Source organism: Amblyomma mixtum, chromosome 4, assembly GCF_055824585.1.
Source record: "Amblyomma mixtum isolate Tamu chromosome 4, ASM5582458v1, whole genome shotgun sequence".
Classification (NCBI taxonomy): Eukaryota; Metazoa; Arthropoda; class Arachnida; order Ixodida; family Ixodidae; genus Amblyomma; species Amblyomma mixtum.
This window is the reverse complement of record NC_143015.1, coordinates 127,981,992-128,004,808: the sequence shown is the minus strand read 5'-3', so window position 1 is coordinate 128,004,808 and position 22,817 is coordinate 127,981,992. Positions and strand designations below refer to the sequence as shown.

Here is a 22,817-nt window from a genome sequence, read left to right as displayed (position 1 = left end):
AGCCTCCATGGGTGGAGTCTGTAGGCCAGAACTCCTGCGACGGCTGCGGCAGATTGGGGCCCGTTCGACCAGCGAAAGCTGATCTCCGTGTTTCCAGCTGGACAACGCTACCTCCCACATCCGGCCTAAGCTTCCATGCTAAATCCAAAATACGAAACAGCCTGAACATAATTTCGAACCGTTTGAAATAGTTTCGCGAGGGTCTTTCAATTCCTCTTTAGCCGATGTTCATATGTATCTCAGACTGTTCATGTGGCTAAACGTGGTGCCTAAAAAATATGAAAACTCAATAAACTTAAATGTGAAGTTGTTTTTCACGGCTTGAGGGCATAAAACAGTCTTAGCGTCGTGCTTTATTTAGCAAACTCCTTAGGACACGACCCGTACGCGTCCTCTCCTGTTTCTGGGCTTCATAAGTTCGAAATGACTGAAAAACTTTGTCTGCTCAGTACTTGCCATAAAGCAGTTAATCATGGCACTGCTTAGTCCAGGTGCCATTGAGCCATTAAATTCAGAAGCATCGTCATCACCTTTGGCACGCTTCGTAGACACTGTGAATTTCTTCGGATATTCCTTAATATGAGTTCATATAAATTTCAGGTTACCTCGGCCTGCCGGCGCGCATGGGGAAGATCCGTGACTTGTCTCTGTTCGACGCCGAGTTTTTCGGTGTTCCGCCGAAGCAGGCGCACAGGATGGACCCCCAGATGCGTCTTCTACTGGAGACGACGTACGAGGCCATGGTGGACGCTGCCTATGACCCGCAAACGTTGCGGGGACGTGCGGTGGGCGTCTTCATCGGTTGTTACACCTGTGAAGCGCATGAGGCTTCCAGCTACAACGCAGACACGGTTGACGGATATGGCGTGATCAGTGGCTCGCAAGCCATGTTCGCCAATCGAATATCTTACTCATTCGACTTACACGGTACGTGCATTTTGGGTCAGAGCTCTTGACCTTCCATTTCGTGATTTAACTCCCTTCTACAACAGTGAAAGGTACTAAATTCTAGCGAATAGCACCTGTTTCCAGAAGGCGTACACTGCGGCTCCGCCGAGAAACCACGCATAACCGCGATTGCTTCGGCGCCGTCCCACAAGAATGTCTGCACAGAATTCAGAGCACGGCTTGAATTTTTGGTTTATTAGCAATTCATAGCCATGTGAGCAATTTTACGGCGCAGCCATTGAGAATACCCAGCGGACTGTCCTTTTTTTTTTTTTTTGGTATGGACACATCCGCGACTTCGGAAGGCGACTGCCACGAGGAAGAAAGAGTGAAAAAGATTTTCCCAGGGCGATAGTGAGGAGGCAGAAAACAGAATAATTACTTGAGTGCTATGAAGATGGCGAGGAGGGTGGCTCGGTGGGATGGCTACAACTTTTTGGGCTTCTCGGGCTTTATAGAAACCAGGCATGCAATCTGCAAAAGAAGGTAGAAATGTTGCCAAAGCAGAAGCGATACAAACGACGAGGTATGGAGAATGGTGCGCACAGTGTGGTTGGGTGCGTTGGCCTTCAGGATCCTTAAACTTTGAGATTAGGAGGCGGACCCTCGCTACGTAGTATTCGCCTGTGTCTACAGTCAGGACAGAGCAGGAAGCCGCATTCGGAGTCGCGCTCTTGTGCCGTAAAATAACTGTTGGATGCCGTGGAAGAAGTCGCTCGCAAGCGCTGGGAAGGACCATCCAACAAAGCAGGAGGACGCGGTAAATCGAAGCGCGGCGCTAAACGAAGACAGGAGAACTGCAGCGGTAAAGGGCATAAGAGTGGAACGCGACAGCCAATCGAAGCAGCTAGACAGCGCATCGGTGTAGCAATGCTTACAGCAGGCAAGGACTAGCACGAAGAGCAGTGCACGATCTGTGCATGTTACTGGAAGAAATTATTCACTCCGCTTCTCGCGGCTGAAGTCTTTATCGTCAGTTGCAGCAAAGTTGACTCACTCTGACGTCACGCTGCCAGCAACCAGCATCGTGACCCATTACGTCATCCTCCTGTTTCTTTTTATACCCGCTTCCTAACTCTAATAAACGCTGTTCTTCACTGACAGTAGGCCTGCCTACAAAGTGGTACCGGTCCGTAGTCGGTATGTGGCCGCCAGCCTCCGTTCTTCCAACGCCGAAACCTTTGGACGCATCAGGCAACACTTGGCTTGGATAGCAAACTTGGAACAATGCGCTTACATTGTTTTCTACTGCTACCGAGCTGAACAAGCAGACCAAAGAGGCACAGACAGCTACATTACTAGTGACGATTCTAATAATTGTAAAAAATAGTTATACGGACCGCTTAAAGAGCATGACCTAGCGAATGCGAAGGATATATATTTTTGAATACATTTTATAATCTACAAAAGGTAAAAACTGATACAGTTGTCGCTATAAAGAGCCGTTCCAGCAAACAATTTCGGGAACCCCTGAGGCTACGCTAAAACACAATTCACTTGGCAAAGGTGATGATGGAATCCTTTTCAGTCTTGACAAGGTGAGTTTGTATCGCGGAGGGAAAATTTTTAAACCCGATTTTATCAGCTATAAGTGCCTCTTTTCCGCCCGATAATCATAAACATAAATGTAAATCGCCACAGCGTCGATATATATTCACAATAAGAGAGTAATTACTCATTGACATTCCCCCGAGCGCAGCCATACGGCTACAAAGGAAAGCTATCTCGCCCTACCGTAAGCTTGCCGTCCCGGTTAGCTCAATTGGTAGAGCGACTGCTCCGGTGAAGCGGTGGTCCCAGGTTCGAACCCCGGACCAGGACGAATTTTTCTTTAACTACGAAGTTTCTGAGACAGCTGGATAGCTTTCCTTTGTAGCCGTATGGCTGCGCTCGGGTGGATGCCAATGAGTAATTACTCCCTTATTAAAAATCTACACCACCTTGGGGGTTCCCCTAAAACATTTGGCCAATATATTCACAATATACGCTTAATACTGTCCTTAGTTCCTGCAGTGTTCAAGCAGGCAGTGTCCGCGTCAAGTATTAACTGACTCCATCTGTCTTATTTGCAGGGCCAAGCCTGGCAATAGACACGGCGTGTTCGTCCACAATGGCTGCCCTGAGCCACGCAGTCGGGTCTATTCGGTCCGGAGAGTGCGAAGCGGCCATCGTGGGTGGAAGCTCGATCTGCTTGAAGCCGACCACATCGCTAAACTTTGAGCGCCTCGGAATATTATCCCCTGATGGAAAGTGCATGTCCTTTGATTCAAGCGGTGAGCTGAGATTGCCCTAACTGTGTAGTGACCATGTTTGTGATAACAATTATGCGTCCCATCATGCAGGGTCGTCTTATATCACAGAAAGCAAGGAGCACAGAGGTTTTTTTTGAACTGGTGGCGTTGATCAATAAAGATTGTTAATGATCATTTTATCCCTTAAAAATAAATGATTACAAAGCAGAAGAATAAACAACCACACGCCACGGGTGAGATTCGAACCCACGACCTCCGAAATACGCGTCCCGACGCGTAATTTGTAGTACAAGGTTAGGTCTTACACGAGAGGGTTAGATTTCTGCTTACGCTGAGCATCTTTATTAGTTTCTGTGCATATCCCCAAAATTTCCGTGAGGCACCGAAATATCTCGGTGGAACTGGACATACCAAACATTCTGTGTTCAATCAGGCAGTAACGGTAACGCCAAAGACGTTGAGGTAACATGTTATTCTAATCTGATGCTTTGAATCTCCGATCCCTGATTTGAAGAGGCGAGGACTGCTAGCCACTCGCGATAGAGAGCCTTCATTACTTTAATCAGAAGTACTCCGGCTTTGATAAACGTGCCAACTAAGAATGACGCTTTACCCTGCTAACGATACGCTGATGTCAGGCCGCTCGTCGCAAAGATTTTCAGCGATGCAATGGCGGTATGTGCCTCACAATAGATGCCTCACAACAGGTACTTCATAATGCATAGACAAATTGTGCCAAAAGACAAGCTAGAGCAGAGGAGAGAACAGCACGAAGACAGATTTTCCAAGAAAAAAAAAGAAAAGCCGACTTTTTACAAATAACTGGAGCAATGCAAATTTTCATTGTGTACAATAACATAGCATGGGTTCACCAGAATAAAAAGTATGGCTAGTTGGGTGCTATTTGTGATGAATAAGTGGGCTCAAGCGTTACCAATTAGCCAGTTGTGATAACGACGGCTGCCCTGTGATCTCGTTCTGTGTCTTCGTAACGTTTGCGACCAGTTATTCATCACGAGCATAGCGCGGGGTCTTGAATTTCAAGGGTTAGTTATGATTTTATAGTTTCTGTGATGCTATACTCTTGTGCTCCTAGAAGGTTGGGATTGTGAGCTCTTACTGGCAGTATCAATGTTGCTTGTACAGCTCAAGATATGTTCTCCTGCCATCTGTGCTTCTTCTGCGTCCCGCTAGTTGGCGGAGTTTGTGATTTTCGATCACACGTAGAGGCATCGATAAATTGTTCGCACATAGTAGTGTGCCCGGTCTCGCAACCTTGTTCAGACCGTCACTAATGTTAGGAGATGATAAAGTAACGGTATCGGACTACGACACTAACATATACTCGACTATGGGTATCCTCCGTTCAAAAAGAAGCGAACAACAACAGCCTGCTCGACGGACTGTTGGTGAGAGGTTTACTCTGTCTGTAAAATTCTTGGGGTAGTCATGATTTCTCTGTACCTTTAAACAAACGACAGTTAAGCAACTGAAACATCAGTACGCAGCTATATATGGCGGATGCAGTAATGGAGGATCTGTTTTTATCTCGTTTCACCGTATACTACGAGTTATCCAGCTGCACATGCATGAGTCGCCGGAAATGAGAGGATGATGAAAGAAATGGTGTGGAGTAACGGCGTCGCATTCAGAAAAGCAGAGCGGCTGGATCAGCGTACTTCAATAAACATCGCTAGGGTTGTCCTTAACGCTCAGATGAAGGCAACACTGCGTTGGAATTTTCGTGCCACCAGACACACACGGGAATTTCAAAAAGTAACGTGCCCACAAGTACTGCGGGCGGCTGGGATCGTCCTTTCCAGGGATGAAGACCTCTAAGTAGGTGCCACCCGTCTTTAAGATCATTGTGTAGTATTTTATGACGATTCTTTACTCAGTCGAAACTTCCATTTACTCTGGCTTGCTATTTCGTGTGACGTAAGGATTAAGTGCGTGAGTCCACGCGCAACAAATGGTAAAGAAGCATAAAAAGCAGACAGGGAAGACGCGTTATAGAATAAAGCCCGAAAAGATGCACTTTTTTACTTTGGTCTCCAGCTAACGCTAAAAATACAGCACGTTATAACCGCGTTTCGACTTGATGCAGCCAATGGATACGTCCGAAGCGAAACAGTGGGCGTGTTTTTTCTTCAGCGAGCTTCGGAGGCTCGTCGTATATACGCCAAAATCACCCACATCAAGGCTTACTGCGATGGCTACAAGAGTCAAGGTGAGTGTAACGCTAAGAGAAGTTTTGCTGGTCGCGTTAGGTAAAACGCAGAGTGTGTAATAGACCGATGCACTGCAGATATGTGCTGTCGTTCAAGACACCCATTCATTGGGTTCTTCACAGCGCTTTCCTTTTGCCGCGCTTTTCTGAAGTAAAAAATATTGCTTCAGCGTGTTTTGTTATTATGGTCGGAAATTCGATTCGGAAATTCTTGCTCTGGCAAAGAATCTTGTTTATGCCTCCTGGCAGGCTTTTAAAGTAATAGAAAAAAAAACAGAATTGCAGCTACGCTTATCGGTAAACGTCATGTTTTAATTATTTTGTTCCTGGCATAGTGTGGATATTTTAGTCTGGTTCAAGCGCAAGCGGAAAACTGATAATGCGAAGCATGGTGAAATATATTTCGAGGTCTCATTTGCGGAGGGACCGTTCGAACACGCGTGTTTCGCACGGGTGCACCTCTAAACCTGTCCATTTAGCCACTTTAGAGTTCCGTACCTCCGTCCTAGTTCCAGGACTCCACGCTGGTTCATGCCAAGAGCTCTCCTATGTCCATACTGGCGACTGCGTAGCGCCTTAGTCCTTTCTTGGAACCGCCCTCCCCTAGACATGTTGAGATATTCGTCTTCGCCGCCATGTACGCCTAACACCAATCGGTAGTATTCCTTAGCTGGACAAACATTTTCTTAGACATAGCAAATGCCAAGTATACTACTACTAAGAGGGCCCAGCGTTAAATTGTAGGCAAATGTAAAATAATGAAAATAGTTACTTCTTCGAGGTATCTGGAATTTATTTCTAGACACTTCGTGAAGGTCTTCATGCAATGGTGATAATACTGATCAGTGATTCCAATCATAGATTTTTCGCGAGAAATATTACCATTTTATGATTTGGGTTCTTGAAAGTGTGCCAGAGTAGCTATGATTGTGGTAATGAAGGCTGTTCCTGGACTTGTAGGGCTGCTCGTATGCTGCATGCATTCCGAGCCCAGCTCCTAATGAAAAGTGGCACTTCTTGGAGCAGCGGTATTGAGAACGCACTGTTTTCTGCCGCTTGAGAGAGTACTGCTGCGGATTAGTTGGGTGGACACGATAGAAAGCAACGGCACAGACACAGGACGACGAAGGTGTCGTTAACCTGTGTCATTCACGTTAATCGCGCGGTGTCTGCGCTGTAACTTTCCATCAGGTCTCGGACACCTCGCTAAAATGGGGCTCTTTTTGTTCTTTCTTCTGCATACCGCTTAAATTAGTCAAATATGATTCCTTATAGTCAAACCTCTTGAAGTACATGGAAAATATCGTTTAAAAAGTTAGATATTATGGAAATAAAATAGTTTAAGAACTAGTTCAACATTTAAGTTTTTTGGGAATAGTTTTACTGACTTAGGATGGTTCAGCGAGTGACTCCAGATGAAAGCAGCGCAGGAAAATCATAAAACTGCTCTACATCACGGAGAGGTTCCATGGTTTGTGCGCATGTCTCAAAAACGCTTTTCGACGAATGGAATGCCCCAAAGTGGAAACAGCCTTTTTTTTGACGTGCGGCTAAAGTACTAATTCGAAAGCAGGAATGCAGCTACGTCGACATCCAGAAGCATAATCCCAGTATTAGCTGATGATATATCCCAAACAATATTGATTAAAATGCGGCAACAGGGTGACCATCAATCGCGACACCTCTAAGTATGTCATGAAGATTTCAGAATCTAACGAAAATAGAAAACTTCCTCAGCCTCTGCGGAAACACTCCTTGAAACTCTACATTAGTTTTTTGGTATATTCTTGAACGCAAACGGTGGGTGCTGGCAGTGCTTAAAGCGAATAAAGCATTGTTGTCGTTGTCAATAAAAAGTGTATATAATCAAACCTGCATTGTGGTTCAAGCAAATGCCAAGCCGAATACAAATTTCATATTTCTCTGAATTTACGCGATGAAAAATCACTCCACTGTAAGTTTTCCCTCCGAGGAACTCCATCAAACACTATACAGAAAACATCTATGCTGGTTGCTCGGGCATGGTAAGTACAGGGTCCGTCAAAAGTAAATTGAAGCCAATATTAACGAAGAAAATTAATCATTTCCACCCCAATTCATGCATCCTTGAATACATATGCGCAGCCCAATTGTGACTTTGCTTGCAAATTACATTGTGCACCAACAAACATGGACCATTGTGCTTTAGATTTAAAGAAATTAAATTGTTTTTACAAAGTCGCCATCGATTTACTTTTGACGCCGAGTGTACAGCCGGCCAAATCTAGAGCTGGCGTGCGTGACGGCCGCCTTTTCCGTGCTCCTGCAGCTTATGACGAAAAAAACGCGAAAATATTGCCACGTATCATTGTAGTGTTGGTTCGTTCACGCTCAAGGCTGCAGGAAAGGGCTGTTATCATTTTTGTTCGTGACGCGAGAAGCGACCAGTCTAATCTCGATTGATCGCAGCCATAAAAGGCTGCATCTAGGTTTTTCCAGACTACTGTAGATGATCTTGTCCTGCGATCTGGAAGTTTCTTTGCCGGCTTTAAATTGAGCGATGCCGCGAGCGGCGGGCATTCGTAGTTCGACGATTGACGAACTTGACGAACGATTGACGAACGATTGTTGCTTACGCCGCCACCGAGTGAGTCAGTTCTTTTGCGGGCGCAAGTCAGCCCAAATAAAGAGCTTCGTTTGCAAGTATTTCTGGTGTCTTCCTGACCGCTGGACTGCCGTCACTACAACGTGACATCTGGTGGAGGTGCTGGGTAGCCTTCCATGTACCGGACACCCCCTACAAGCCGTGACGCCAGCCCTCTGAGTCATCAACCGCAGGACTTGAGTCCAGTGTACCGCGCTAGCCGACGCCTGCAAGGGGACGCACCAGAGTTCGGGAATCTGCCGGACCCTACCCGGAAGCGGAAGCCAGCCGCAACGTCTACCATGAGCTTGCCCCAGACGACTCCAATCATTCTTCACCAGCCCCGGGTGCCACCAACCTTCGACGCTTCGCCTGGCGCCGACCCCGAAGAATGGCTGGAGCAGTTCGACCGTGTGGCTATCTTCAACAACTGGGACGATGCCACGAAACTTAGGTACGTCTTCTTCGCCTTGGAGGGACCAGCAAAAGTCTGGTTTGAGAATGAGGAAGCTAACCTCACGAACTGGGAAACCTTCAAAGAGCAGCTTCTAAAGACCTTCACGAACGTCGTGCGAAAGGAGAGAGCCCAGCAGCTGCTACAGTCTCGCATACAACACCCAAACGAGACAGTTGCTGTGTACACTGAGGAAATGAAGCGTCTCTTCCGGCGTGCCGACGCGAGCATGAAGGAAGAAAAGAAGGTGAAGTTGCTTATGCGAGGAGTTAAAGAGAAACTATTTGCCGGCCTCGTTCGCAACCCACCGAAAACCGTCGCGGAATTCGTAGAAGAGGCGTCCACAATGGAGAAAACTCTTGACGCCCGAGCCCACCAGTATGACCGCCAGCCGCGCTTTTTGTCAGCAAGCTGCATGGACACCGCTAACAACGATAACCTGCGGGAGGTTATACGTGAAGTTGTGCGAGCGGAGCTCCGACGATTGCTGCCAACGGGAACGCAGCCGCAACTTTCATCGCTCACTGACGTCATCCGGGACGAGGTTCAACAGGCCTTGGGTGTGACGCCGACACCCACGCAGCTCTGCAGCCCCCAGCCATGACTTACGCCGCAGCTGTGCGCCGTCCTGCACCTCGACGACGGGACCCAAGCCCCTATCGCCAGGGTTGCCAGATGGCTCCGACCTCAGGTAGCCAAATTGGCCTCCGCTGTAGCCCAAACGTAGCCAAAAGCGAAATTTTTGCGTAGCCCAAAAGTAGCCAAAAATACTTGTTTTTGTGACGACATTTCTTAAGCATATTGAATTAATTTTCGTCTAGAATATTTACATATTAGATTTCTTTCCCGCACATGATGTCAGAGGGGGTGCGCACGGCGTGTTCTTTCCGTTGTTACATTTCCCATCCGTCATGCGCGCTAGCCAGTGCGGCTAACCAGGTGCGCTAACCAGGTTCTAAAGATGGGGCCGCAGTTCCACTTTGCAGGTGCGGCAGTAGGCCATATCACCTGAGGCAGGTGACGACAGCCAGTCTGCACGCGGAAAAGAACGGCGGCGCTATATAACGTAATCACAGCTCTAGTTTAGGAATATTTCACCTTTTAAATGTTCGCGCGCAGATTAGACACATCGACAGTGAAAATACTTTACTGTATAATTACGCAGCCTCACATTTCAATTTTATGCTTTAAGAGAAAGGTTCACACTGAGAGCGTCACCTCAAAGCATCTAGCATGCGCCTTCTTGAAGCTACATTCTACGATATGCATGAGCTCAGAATAAATCAAGGATATATGCCATTCGATGGTAATCTGTGTAGATTTTATCTTCAGTCTAACACCACGTTCACAATAATGAGAAAAACATATTGCCCTTGAATTCCGGCTCTTTTCTCCATTCCTTTTGGAGTTCCGGATGTACATCGCCCACGCACATTCTGATAAAGTTCTCGTAGCGACGGATCTAATGCCATGTCATGCCACTAACTTCCGCCGCCTTCGATAGTTACAGTGGGTTCCGCGCAGCGCCGAAGGATGGCTCCATGGCTCCGCATGAGTGCACGCAGATTAAGCAACGGACACGGTGCTCTCGCGTCGCTCGCAATGAATCTCGAGGGCTGCACGTGTGCCGTATGAGGCTGCAGAAAAAGCGTAGGCTCTTGCGAGTGGCGCGCTTGCTGTGTCCACCACGAGAATAGGAAGAAACAGAAAGACCTTATTAATACGTAAGCATTACTTGCCTCATGCGTATCTTGAGCAGAATGTGTCCGCAGAACCAGAATAAACCATACAAGAAAAGAACATGCCTGGCGGTGGGTTTCCAACCAGCCACCTACCGCAGCCGTAGCGGATGCCCCAAACCACTAGGCCACGTCTACGATTAACGGTTAACATGTGAGGATCACGAAACCAGGCAACAGAAGTGAAACAGTAGCATTTAATGCTTACGCATTCGCACCTCGTTAGAAGACTTAAGTTCTCTTAGTGTTTTCCCTCTATTCTGGTACCATGGTCACCCGTGGTGCACCGTCGATGGGAGAACGCTCACATGTGAAGACAGCAACAGTTTATGTTCACTGGCCCGCGCGCGCGGGTGGCGTTAGTTCGCGGATTAAGTGGAATCTATAGGCCGTGACGTGTTTCCGGGGGGCAACTTTCACGTAGTGTCCACTCTTTATAAAAGAAATCGAAAGGCCATGATCCTTGACCGCCTGAAACACATAAGTTTCCTCGAACACAGCGTTTAGAAATTGTCATTTTGTAGCAGACGCGCTCAATTTCTTTAACCTGCTATAGCCTGCATTTTGATTGCAGCATTGCTTTTACTTCGGTAACTCTATAATTGTAACAGAGCACATTATAACTACTTTAACTGTTTTTTTCACGCATGAAAAAGATGTAGCCCAGAAGTAGCCACATAGCCAAAACGAAATTTCTGACGCCAACTCGGACAAACAGTAGCCCAATTTGGCTATTAATAGCCCAATCTGGCAACCCTGCCTATCGCCCTCAGCAAGCTGCGTTGGACCGCCGCCCACTCGCCCCAACCCGCCCGTCCTACGAGCGACGCGCGCAGCCGAGGAAATGCGACGAGTGGAGAACTCCCGACCAGCGCCGCCCACTATGCTTCCACTGTGGCGAAGCCGGTCACGCCCTCCGGCACTGCCCATACAGGAGACTGGGCATCCGAGGGTTCTCTTACGACGCTCCACGACCCCGACCCGGCCAGCGACCAGCCGAAATCGAGGAGTTTTTGCGTCGGGAAGAATACTCATCGCCGAGCCGCCTATCACGTTCTCCGTCGTCATCGTCCCCGCGCTTTGTATCTCCTAGCCGAGGCTACGCCGTGCGTGGACGCTCCCCCAGCCCCCGAAGGTTAACCTAAATAAAGCAGCCTCTGGAGGTGAGGTTGCTTCTAAGCGCAATGACAAAGATCCTCCATCGACGAGTACTCAAGACCATGCCTCAACTACGACGACGACACCGACGACGACGACGACGACGCGGCCAGACTTGAAGCTTTTACCGCTGCCCAGTGAAGTAACGTCGCAGTACGCCCACCGCAGCCTCACTATTCGACGAAGCCAAGATCGGACACCGAAGACAACGTACAATACGAGAACGCGAACAAGTGACCTTCAAGTTACGGTCGACGGTCACGCGGTTACTGCCTTGGTGGACACGGGAGCTGACTACTCTGTCATGAGTGGCCCACTCGCTGTCCGACTCAGGAAGGTAACAACAACCTGGGATGGCCCGCTGATCCGCACCGCAGGTGGCAACCTGATTACGCCGTCAGGACGCTGCACCGCGAAAGTTACTGTAAATGGGAGAACCTATGCGACAACCTTCCTGATCCTACAGCAATGCTCAAGAGACGTGATTTTGGGAATGGACTTCCTGAACGAAAATCGGGCGATCATCGACCTTCGATCTAAGTCGATCAAGCTTTCCACGGAAAAAGCCATACCTGTTGCGACGGGCGCGACTCATCACGTTGCCTTAAACGTCCTCGATGAAGCATTGAGCGTGCCGCCCCGATCAAGTGTTTTCGTCGGCATAGGTACTAGAGACATCGAAAATGCCGAAGGCGTTATCGAGGGGAACACCCAGTTACTCCTGGATCGAGGATTGGGCGTCGCGAGGGGAGTCGCCGAAATCCGAAATGGCCAAGCCCAGGTGTTGCTAACCAACTTCACGGAAGAATACCGGCATCTAAACAAAGGGACGACGATCGCTTTCCTCGACGAGCTAGCAGACATCAGAGACGTATTTGCCCTACCCGACCAACCCGCAAAACCATCTGACCAAGGCCATCAACCCACGTTCGACATCAACCCGGCATTAACCCGGAGCAGTCAAGACCAAATACGCAGTCTTCTTCAAAGGTACACCGATTGCTTCTCATCAGCATCGAATGTGCGACGAACCCGGCTTGCCAAGCACCGGATTGTCACAGACGAACACGCACGACCACTGCGACAGAGCCCCTACCGCGTATCGCCGCTAGAACGCCAAGCTATCCGCAAGCAAGTTGAGGAAATGCTTCGTGACGACGTCATACAGCCATCGAGGAGCCCCTGGGCAGCACCGGTCGTTCTAGTGAAAAAGAAAGACGGCACCCTTCGCTTTTGCGTCGATTACCGCCGCCTGAACAACATTACGAAGAAGAATGTCTACCCCCTACACTGGACCGGCACTGGACCGGCTGTGCAACGCTAAGTACTTCTCATCGATGGACCTGAAGAGCGGCTACTGGCAAATTGAAGTCGACGAAAGAGATCGCGAGAAGACCGCGTTCATCACGCCAGACGGACTCTTCGAGTTCAAGGTGATGCCATTCGGCCTCTGCTCTGCCCCAGCGACGTTCCAGCGAGTAATGGATACGGTGCTCGCAGGCTTGAAGTGGCAGATTTGCCTAGTCTACTTAGATGACGTTGTTGTCTTCTCCTCAAGCTTTGAAGACCACCTCAGAAGGCTTCGGATAGTGCTGGAAACGATCAAGTCTTCAGGCCTGACACTGAAACCAGAGAAGTGCCACTTCGCCTACGAGGAGCTGCTGTTCCTTGGTCACGTCGTAAGCAAGGATGGAGTTCGCTCAGACCCCCAGAAGACGGCTGCGATCGCAGAGTTTCCACAGCCTAATGACAAGAAGGCTATACGCAGATTCCTTGGATTGTGTGCTTATTACCGACGATTCGTCAAGAACTTTTCGCGCATCGCTGAACCTTTGACTCAACTTACCAAGGCTGACGTGCCTTTTAAATGGGAAAGGCCACAAGAGGAAGCTTTCAACGAGCTGAAGCGCCGCTTACAGTCCCCTCCTGTGCTCGGGCACTTTGATGAAAACGCCGAAACCGAAGTTCATACCGATGCAAGCGGGGTGGGCTTAGGAGCTGTCCTCGTTCAGAAAAATGGCAGACAGGAGAACGTTATCGCGTACGCTAGTCGTTCACTGTCGAGAGCCGAAGCCAACTATTCGACAACAGAGAAAGAATGTCTCGCCATTATTTGGGCCACGTCCAAATTTCGCCCCTACCTATATGGACGACCATTCAAGGTTGTGAGCGATCACCATGCTCTGTGCTGGCTGGCCAATTTGCAAGATCCCTCCGGCCGCCTTGCTCGTTGGAGCCTGCGTCTTCAAGAATTTGACATAACTGTAGTCTACAAATCTGGCCGCAAGCATTCCGATGCAGACTGCTTGTCACGAGCTCCTGTCGACGCAGCACCCGAAGAGGAAGACGACGACGCTTTCTTAGGACCGGTAAGCGCCAGCAGTTTCGCGCAGCAGCAGCACTCGGATCCTGACTTGCAAAGCCTAGTTGATTATCTGAAAGGCAAGACCGCATCGCCTCCCCGAGGGTTCAAGCGGCAACTGTCGTCCTTCGTCCTTCACAATAATGTCCTCCTGAAGAAGAACTTCGCGCCGAACAGTACAGTGCATCTTCTTGTCGTGCCCAAAAATCTCAGGCAAGAAATTATGCAGGCATGTCATGATGAGCCGACTGCAGGACATCTCGGGATTGCTCGCACGTTGCACCGCATCCAGGAGAAGTACTATTGGCCACGGCTAGCTACCGACGTTTCCCATTACGTGAAAACGTGCCGTGAGTGTCAGCGACGAAAAACGCCTTCGATTAGACCAGCCGGACTCCTGAACCCCATACCACCGCCAAGTAAGCCCTTTCAGCAAATAGGGATGGACCTCCTCGGCCCCTTTCCGACCTCTTCATCAGGAAACAAGTGGATCATCGTGGCCACCGACTACATGACCCGCTACGCAGAAGCAAAAGCGTTGCCTAGTGGTACCGCAACAGAAGTCGCAACATTTTTTGTCGAACAAATTCCCCTGCGACACGGCGCCCCGGAAGTGCTCATCACAGACAGAGGAACGGCGTTTACAGCGGAGCTGACGCAAGCCATTTTAAACTACAGCCAGACAAACCATCGGAGGACCACTTCCTATCATCCACAAACCAACGGACTCACAGAGCGTCTGAACAAGACCATCGCAGACATGCTCTCCATGTACATCGACGCCGAACACAAGACGTGGGACTCCATTCTGCCCTACGTGATCTTGGCTTATAATACTGCCGTCCAGGAGACAACCAGGTTTACCCCATTTCAGCTGGTATACGGCAGGAAGCCCACGACAACACTCGACGCAATGCTCCCGCACGTTTCCGACGAAGAGAGAGAGAGATAACTTTTATTTTTCAGCTCAAGTCCGAGCCTTCTTAGTTGCCCGTTTGGTGGGCGCTATTTATCGGCGGTGGCAGAGTAGGGCCACGTGTCCCTTGGGTGCGTCGGATGTGGGCGGCGAGGAGCGGCCAGAGGGTGGGCTGCAGAGAGGTTGGTGGAGCGGTCCATCGGGCCCACGTGAGGTGAAAGGGGGGAGGCAAGGTATGCGAGGAAGGTATGGTGGGAGAGTTAGTTGCGCGGGGGCATAACCAATATGTATGAATGTTGGACGGATGCTCTCCGCACACGAGACAGGCGGGTTTGCCCGGTTTATGAAGGATATAGTGGGAATACAGTTCGCAGGGAAGGGAGTTAGTCTGTGCCTGTCGAATTAGAGTGGCGTCAGCACGGCAAAGGAAATGGGAGGGTGACGGAAGGGTTCGTCGCATGTGCCGCAAATTGCGAAGGTGTTCGCGGCGGTCCTGTCGGTGTGTAGCGCGGTCTGCCTTGGGATTATAATGGGCTGGCCAGGCAGTCGGAGGGCCCGGTGGTATTTTTTCACGGCCCAGAGCATGAGCAAGCTCATTCTCCGGTATACCTTGATGACCAGGAATCCATTCAAGGCGGACATGGAGCGTAGGGTGGGCTGTTAGGTATTGCAGCAAAGTGTCTAGGATATGGGGAGGGAGTTTTTGAGATTCGAATGAGCGTATGGCAGCCTGAGAGTCTGCACGTATGGTGATGGTGGAGGACAGGTGGTCGTGAAGCGTAATCGCCTCTGCTATGGCCAGAGTTTCTGCGTCGGTTGAGGAGGGCACTCCTGTGTGGAGATGTGTGGAGGTGCTTCGAGGGCCGACTACTGCAGTAACTCCGACGAAGACAACCTCGACGTCGCCGCCTACCTTCATCGCGCCGAGGAAGCCCGAAGACTTGCGCGGCTTCGCATTCAAGACCAGCAGCACACCGACGCCCGACGATACAATCTGCGCCGACGAGACACGCATTACAAGCCAGGTGATCTGGTTTGGATATGGACGCCAGTTCGCCGCCGTGGATTGAGCGAAAAGTTGCTGCGACGCTACTTTGGCCCGTACAGGGTCCTCCGTCGCATCGGTGCCCTCGACTATGAAGTCATCCCCGACGCCACGACAGCATCTCAGCGACGCCGCCCACGCCCGGAAGTCGTACATGTCGTACGCCTGAAGCCATATTATGAACGCTAAAGGATTCGAAGTTTCATTTTCCGTGTTTATTTTCATTTTAAAGCATCGAGACGATGCTTCTTTGGAAGGGGGGTAATGCCACGTATCATTTTAGTGTTGGTTCGTTCACGCTCAAGGCTGCAGGAAAGGGCTGTTATCATTTTTCTTCGTGACGCGAGAAGCGACCAGTCTAATCTCGATTGATCGAAGCCATGAAAGGCTGCATCTAGGTTTTTCCAGACTACTGTAGATGATCTTGTCCTGCTATCTGGAAGTTTCTTTGCCGGCTTTAAAATGAGCGATGCCGCGAGCGGCGGGCATTCGTAGTTCGACGATTGACGAGCACGCTTGTTGCTTACGCCGCCACCGAGTGAGTTAGTTCTTTTGCGGGCGCAAGTCAGCCCAAATAAAGAGCTTCGTTTGCAAGTATTTCTGGTGTCTTCCTGACCGCTGGACTGCCGTCACTACAACGTGACAATATCAAATCTAAGCCCAGGCTCACTAAGGCAGTGCTTAATATTGAGCTTTCCGCAAGTTTTTGTCGTCGTAACGTGCAAGAGCGCAGAAAAAGCGGCCGTCGCGCACGCAAGCTGAAAATTTGGCCGGCTGTACCTGGAGTGGCTGCGGAAACTTTGGCGTGCCATGCTATTTCACGTGATCTAGGCCCAAAACGTATCCAAAGCATGCGCTCTCGTAACTAATAGCACTCTTTTACTATGGTCAAAGTTGCAACACTTGTGCTTGGTTTTCACCCTATAAAAATTATAAATTAAAACTTCTACCTTCCACATGGAAATGAAGGAGACTTAATTGATGGAATCAACCAAATATGCTCAAGCAGTTTCACGCTTGCTCAAAGTGACAGTCAACTTGTATCCCAGGCTGTTTAGAGGGCAAGTAAAAGACATCGTAAGTGCCTTTCGCGCTTTTTTCCAGGATATATTCACCCTTCGAGCGAAGCGCAAGAAGAGCTTCTGAGGGGCGTCTACGCTGAGGCGAAGATGGATCCACGCGACGTCGGCTACGTCGAAGCCCACGGCACTGGAACACCGGCGGGCGACAGCCACGAGTTGTGCGCCATCGGTAACGTGTTCTGCCGGTCGGAGCGTCACAAGCCGCTCAAAGTTGGAGCCGTCAAGAGTAACGTAGGACACGCCGAAGCTGCCTCCGGTAAAGGAAACTACGCATTGCATTCTGTGTTTGTTATTCACAAGGTTCAGTACATTGTCTCTCTGCTAGGAACATAGGCGTAGTCATTACTCTATAGCGTATGTTGCTTCCTTCGATCTGACTCATTAACTTAATGAATAAATCAGCTTACCAATCAGTTAATCCAAATCTGACACTGCGGTTTCTAGCCGCGAACTTTGCGGCATCCGCAACGTCTTGTGGCAGTGTGGTATTTCTTGCCCAGAATAGAATGCCTAGAAGAGTTCTATGATGAGCCTTTTGATGTGAATACCGGTGTAGCCTAGGTTCTAGGATCGAGGCCCAGAAGACTGCGTCGACGCAGCGCAGACAACTTAAGAAATCAAAAAGTGGTAGTAAAACCTGTATTTGTTTCTCTTGGGGGTTTGCTTGCCCATAAAACTTTCTTTTTTTGAATGAAATTAGTGAATCTGTCGTTAGAATGCGGTGACATGACAATGCAGGATCAACTCAATTCGTCATCAATGCACCTTTAAATTCATTTCTTCATAGAAGGTTTTGGACAAGTACTACACCAGGGTGGCGAAATACTGCTCTGGCTACAGGAAGTGCGTTGTCGGTTCTGATCACCGAGACCAGGCCGCACACCAGGCCGATGCAGTTTTCTGGACAAGTGGAATTTCTCTTTTTTTTTTAAAGCCAGGTGGAGAATTGCGCAGCACTAGCTTTCAAACCCCGGCCCTCTTGCCCGTGAGGCGGATGCTCTACCTCTACGCCATCGCTGCGAAAGCAAGATAACCGCTGGTCCTTCAGGGTAATGGAGTGGATCTCAAGAGAAGGCAAGCGTAGCAGGGACGGCAGAAAGTTGGGTTGTCGGATTAGATTAAGAAGCTTGCGGGGATACGGTGACCCCAGCTGGCAAAGGACAGGGACAGAGACATGGAAGAGGCCTTTGGCCTGCAGTAGGCGTAGGCAGGCTGATGATGATGAAGACGATGTACTTTTATATTTAGTGCTACAGTCTTTAGGGCACACAGTGTGTGGTTGGGTTAGGCAAGCTCAGCCGAATTAGGTACGATGCTTGTTCGGGCTTCCGGAAGTTCGATATTTACAGCCTTCTGAAGTTTGCGATCACTTTGCGATAAAGAGTTTGCAAGCTGATTGTAAGGGCATCTAATCCCCGGAGAAACATGGCGTATGGTGGCCTATAACTGTACAAGGTTTTCATGTGATTCGCCTTCTAGCTTGATGAGAACTGATCAGTAATATTTGTTCCGATCACACACAGGACCGCCCGGCATACATGAATTTTCACACAGCTTTGACGACATTGAATCAACGCGCATGGAATAACCGATGATTAGGCTCTCTACTTTATTCTTTTACGTCAAGTGAAGTACATCGGCCAGGTTTTCAGCCGCTGAATCTGTACTAGCCCCACGCTAAGCTCGCCAATATTCATTGCTGTCCACTCTCTTCCCGCAGGCGTCAACTCTATTGCCAAAGTGATTTTGGCCTTGGAGACAGGAAAGATTTCAGGAAATCTGCACTTCAAAGAAGCGAACCCCAACATTCCCGCTTTGCAGGATGGATGTGTCGAAGTTGTGGACAAAAATACTCCTTTCCCTGGAGGTCCTGTTGGCATAAATTCGTTCGGGTTGGGGGGCTGCAATGTCCACGCCATTCTTGAGTCAAGTCACGAACCTCTCGTGAACAATACTCCCCGTGATAAATGCGACCTTCCGAGGCTTGTTGTTGCAGCTGGACGGAGCGGAGAGTTACTAATGGTGAGTGTTGTTCTGAGTATCTAAAGGCCGCTTTGAAAATTTACCTGTTCAAGAGCTCGTGACAAAATGCTCGTTTATTTCTTATTCGAGGAGAGCATACAACTTGTATTATTCATATTTTCTTACAGCCTGATCCAGAAAGACTTTATAAAAAAATTTCAGAATTCTGCGAGGCTCATGGAGATGATTGAATAAAAAGACATGGAATAGAAATATTGGTTCGAAATAAATACAACAACACTGTGAAACATGAAAAAAAGATGCGCGCAGTTATAGACCAGTATTATTGCTCAGAAGGTGAAATGGTCAATAGAACCGGTAAATGTGTACTGCAAATACCTAACAAATAGAAGGTTTGTCATGAAACATATAACAAGTACACGCTAAACATTAACGACTAACATTCGGGAAAATTTCCAAATGAAATGGTTTGCCCACAATCTCAATAATAAATACGAAAATCTAATTCAGAGCGTGACAGATCGAAAGTGGCCTGCTGTGGGTGACATGAACTAACCGGAAATATTGCTTCTGTCTATGTCTACGCATGAACGGATTGAGCACTCAGGGGCAACATAAGGTAGTGCACGAGCCAACGAATTTTCAGTGGGCTAAATGAACTCCCCCTTGTAGTGTTTCTGGCGCACAGTGTAGCCTCCTTTAGAGAAATAAATGTCTGCCGCACCTTTTTGTTGATTGAGGATTCATCATGACTTTCTTTCGTTGAGGAAACTGCAGATAGCGTCGGTGAAAGTTTTGGAATACGTAGGCTAATGCAGCAGTTGCCGCCTATAAATGCAGTCTTTGTCAAAAGTATACAGCCAAGGGGTCTTCTTCTGAGCCATGCCGTGAGGCTCCTCTTGCATACTCATTAACACTAACCTCACTAAGGCAGGAGGAACTTAAGTCCTCAACCATCGCAAGGACTGTCAAATGGGCTTAAGAGCCCCTCTACACAGTTTGGAAGCAACCTCTTGGGCTGTATACTGCCACCGTACGAACCATTCAGTGGCGCCGTACCCCGGCCGAACTGTTGTAGCTGCAACTTGTCAAGCCTTGGGCATTCGAGGTGCTCGAAGATCGTCTTCTTCATCGCTCGAGCTCCCTGCTGTCTGGAACGCCGACCTTGTCTTACAAAACCTGGGCTGTGCTCTTCAACTGTTTGTCGGTGACATATTTGCAACAGTTCGGCCGCTGAACGGCGCCACTGAATGGTTCTTACGGTGGCAATATTTTTGTCAAAGAGTGTGCATGTTTTGCTTTTCTATGAAGTATTAAAGCCTTTATTGAAAATGTTTAGTACGAAATGCCTCTGAAAAGTTTGTTTATTTGCTTATTGCTTTATAGTGTGAATGCCTTAGTAGCTGCTGTGTTGCTGTGTGTGATATCTGCGAGCGCCAACGGCGGCATAGACTTCGTTGAGCAACGTATTAGCTTGTTGACATTTTCCCTTCGCATACACGATGTGGAAATTAAGATGTGCACAGTGATTTCAGGATACGCTCCACCGGCTGGGAGATGAAGGACCACTACCAGACTCCGCCTACGCGCTTCTCAACCGAGTGGGCCAGCCGAGCGCCAAACACTTTCCTTACCGAGGCTTCGCTGTTATTGCTGTGGACGGCTCCAGTAAGGAAATTGTCAAGGTCGTCGAACAGGCCTCATGCGAGAAGCGCCCTCTCTGGTTTGTCTTCACCGGCATGGGCTGCCACTGGAAGGGGATGGGACGCCAAATGATGCAATTCGACGTGTTCGCCCGATCCCTGCGCAAGTCGCATGACTGCCTTTCGCCGTACGGCATTAACCTTATTGACAGTGTCACCAACGACAAGACAGAAAATCACAATATGGCGTCCGTGCAGGCCTCAATCGCAGCTGTTCAGGTATGTCCAGCCTAGTTGGCAATCGCCAAATAGCTGGCTGTTGAATTTTGTATCGATACCGCCGCGTGGTAGCACAAACAAAAAATTGAAGAAATCCCCGCTTTCACGTTTTTGATCGGCAACAGGTGGCGCTTGTCGACACTCTTGGCGCCGTCGGCATTCAGCCGGACGGAATGGTGGGCCATTCTGTAGGGGAAATTGGCTGCGCCTACGCCGACGGCTGCTTGACGGCCGAACAGGCCGTTGTGTGTGCATACTGGCGAGGGCACTGCATTGACATGGGAAAGTTACCTAATGGAGCCATGGCTGCTACAGGTTAGTACACTGGTAAAGGAAGGTTCTTAAAGCCATCAGCAAGAATTAGCTTATGGCTTATTGGGGTTTAACTTCCCACAGCGACTCAGGCTATGAAGCACGCCGTAGTTAAGGGAACCGGAAATTTCGACCCCCTCCGGAGGCCGTGCTATTTCCGGAGGCCATACTGGCATCGCACAGTACACGGGCCTCAAGGATTTCGCCTCAATCGAAATTAGACCGCCGCACCCTGGGTCAAACGTGCATCCGTTATGAAAATGGTCTATAGACAGTCTATAGACTTCTTATTGACTATGTTAAACCTGGAAAGCGCAATAAAAACAACGGACAACAGAAAGAGACAGACACACGAGCGCTCGTGTGTCTGTCTCTTTCTGTTGTCCGTTGTTTTTATTGCGCTTTCCAGGTTTAACATGTCTAACCAACTCGCCCAAACGCAGCCATTATTGACTATACTGACTTCCTATAGATATTGATTTTTGTCTATTCATGGTTTACAGACTGTCTATAGAAAAAATCTACTAAAGGTGTATGGCCATGAATCTATAGATTGTCTATAGACTGTCTATAGCATTTGTGACGGTGAAGAAGGAACGTCGACCAAAAGAAAAACAAAAAACAACACGTTTCGGCTCCCGTTTTGTTTTTCTTTTGGTCGGCGTTCCTTCTTCGCCGTCAGAATGTTTGTCCCCGACCAGACGAATTACCGTCCAACTCTCGACTATAGCATTTGTATTGCCTATAGACTGTTCTCTAGGATTTGTCTATAGACAGATACTTTATAGATAGAAGTCTATAGACACTCTATAGACTGTCTAAACATTTTTTGTAAGGAAGATTTCGGGTCAGCAGCCGAGCGCCATAAGCACTGAACCCCCGCGGCGGCAACAAGATTTAGCTTTGTTGCAACTTATAACAGGAAACTTATGGAAGGCACATTTGACTACTTTAGTGCATTGTGTTTGTTTTCGATTTCCTTTTTTAGTTTCTTATGAGTGGGCGTGTTTCTTTGTAGTGGGCGTAGAATTCGTCCCCCCGCCTTACCACAGCCCTTGGCGGGGGGTGGATATCGGCAGTGCTAGCAGCGATAGTATTCCACCTACGACTTGGTGGCAAGACAGGCAGCATATTTTTATGGCTACTAGGATAGCCCAAGCGACATAATTTATTTGCATTTAACGCATACCATACCAAAAATTACAAGTGCACAAGCCGCCTTCAAACGCACGTCCTGTTGCATTGACCGGGCGGCGAATCCTATGCCCAGGGCTAACGTGGGAGGAGGCGACAAGGCGCTGTCGAGATGGCGTGGAACCGGCGTGTCACAACGCTCTGGATTCGGTGACAGTGTCCGGTCCTGCTGACGCCGTGGCAGAGTTGGTCGCGGAGCTAAAGGCCGAAGGTGTGTTCGCGCGGGAGGTTGACAGCATGAACGTGGCCTTCCACAGTGACCACATGCAGAGCATCGCTCCCGCGTTCCAGGAAGCCTTGCAGAAGGTAAATGACTTTTTATGCAAGGGAACTGTCATAACGTACGGCTGAATTTTGGTTTTTCTGATTGGTGAATACAGGCAACTGGATTTTAATGCAGAAGGTAGTCTTTGCTGTGCTGTGCTATCAGCAGAACTTTATCGCCGTCACTGTGCTTGCGTAAGAGGGTTTAAATTACATTTATTCGCCTTTTAGGAATCTGTGCTCTAAATGAGCAATTCATTTTATGGCTGATTTAACCATTTGTTCTTTTCCTCCGCAAGCTTTCCACAAACCCATTTAGACCAGAAGAAACGC

At 48.8% G+C, this 22,817-nt stretch overlaps 1 protein-coding gene across 1 annotated transcript in view; it reads left to right on the top strand.

Annotated features, from left to right (window-relative positions):
- LOC149348187 (fatty acid synthase-like) overlaps window positions 1–22,817 on the top strand; it is a 62,332-nt gene that overhangs the window by 5,405 nt on the left and 34,110 nt on the right. Inside the window, exons 2-9 of the mRNA XM_089541700.1 lie at window positions 601–927; window positions 3,021–3,221; window positions 5,308–5,430; window positions 16,832–17,065; window positions 18,530–18,831; window positions 20,328–20,714; window positions 20,840–21,029; window positions 22,297–22,526. Of these exons, the coding sequence (XP_089397826.1) occupies window positions 601–927; window positions 3,021–3,221; window positions 5,308–5,430; window positions 16,832–17,065; window positions 18,530–18,831; window positions 20,328–20,714; window positions 20,840–21,029; window positions 22,297–22,526 (1,994 nt within the window). The remainder of the gene's footprint in view (window positions 1–600; window positions 928–3,020; window positions 3,222–5,307; window positions 5,431–16,831; window positions 17,066–18,529; window positions 18,832–20,327; window positions 20,715–20,839; window positions 21,030–22,296; window positions 22,527–22,817) is intronic.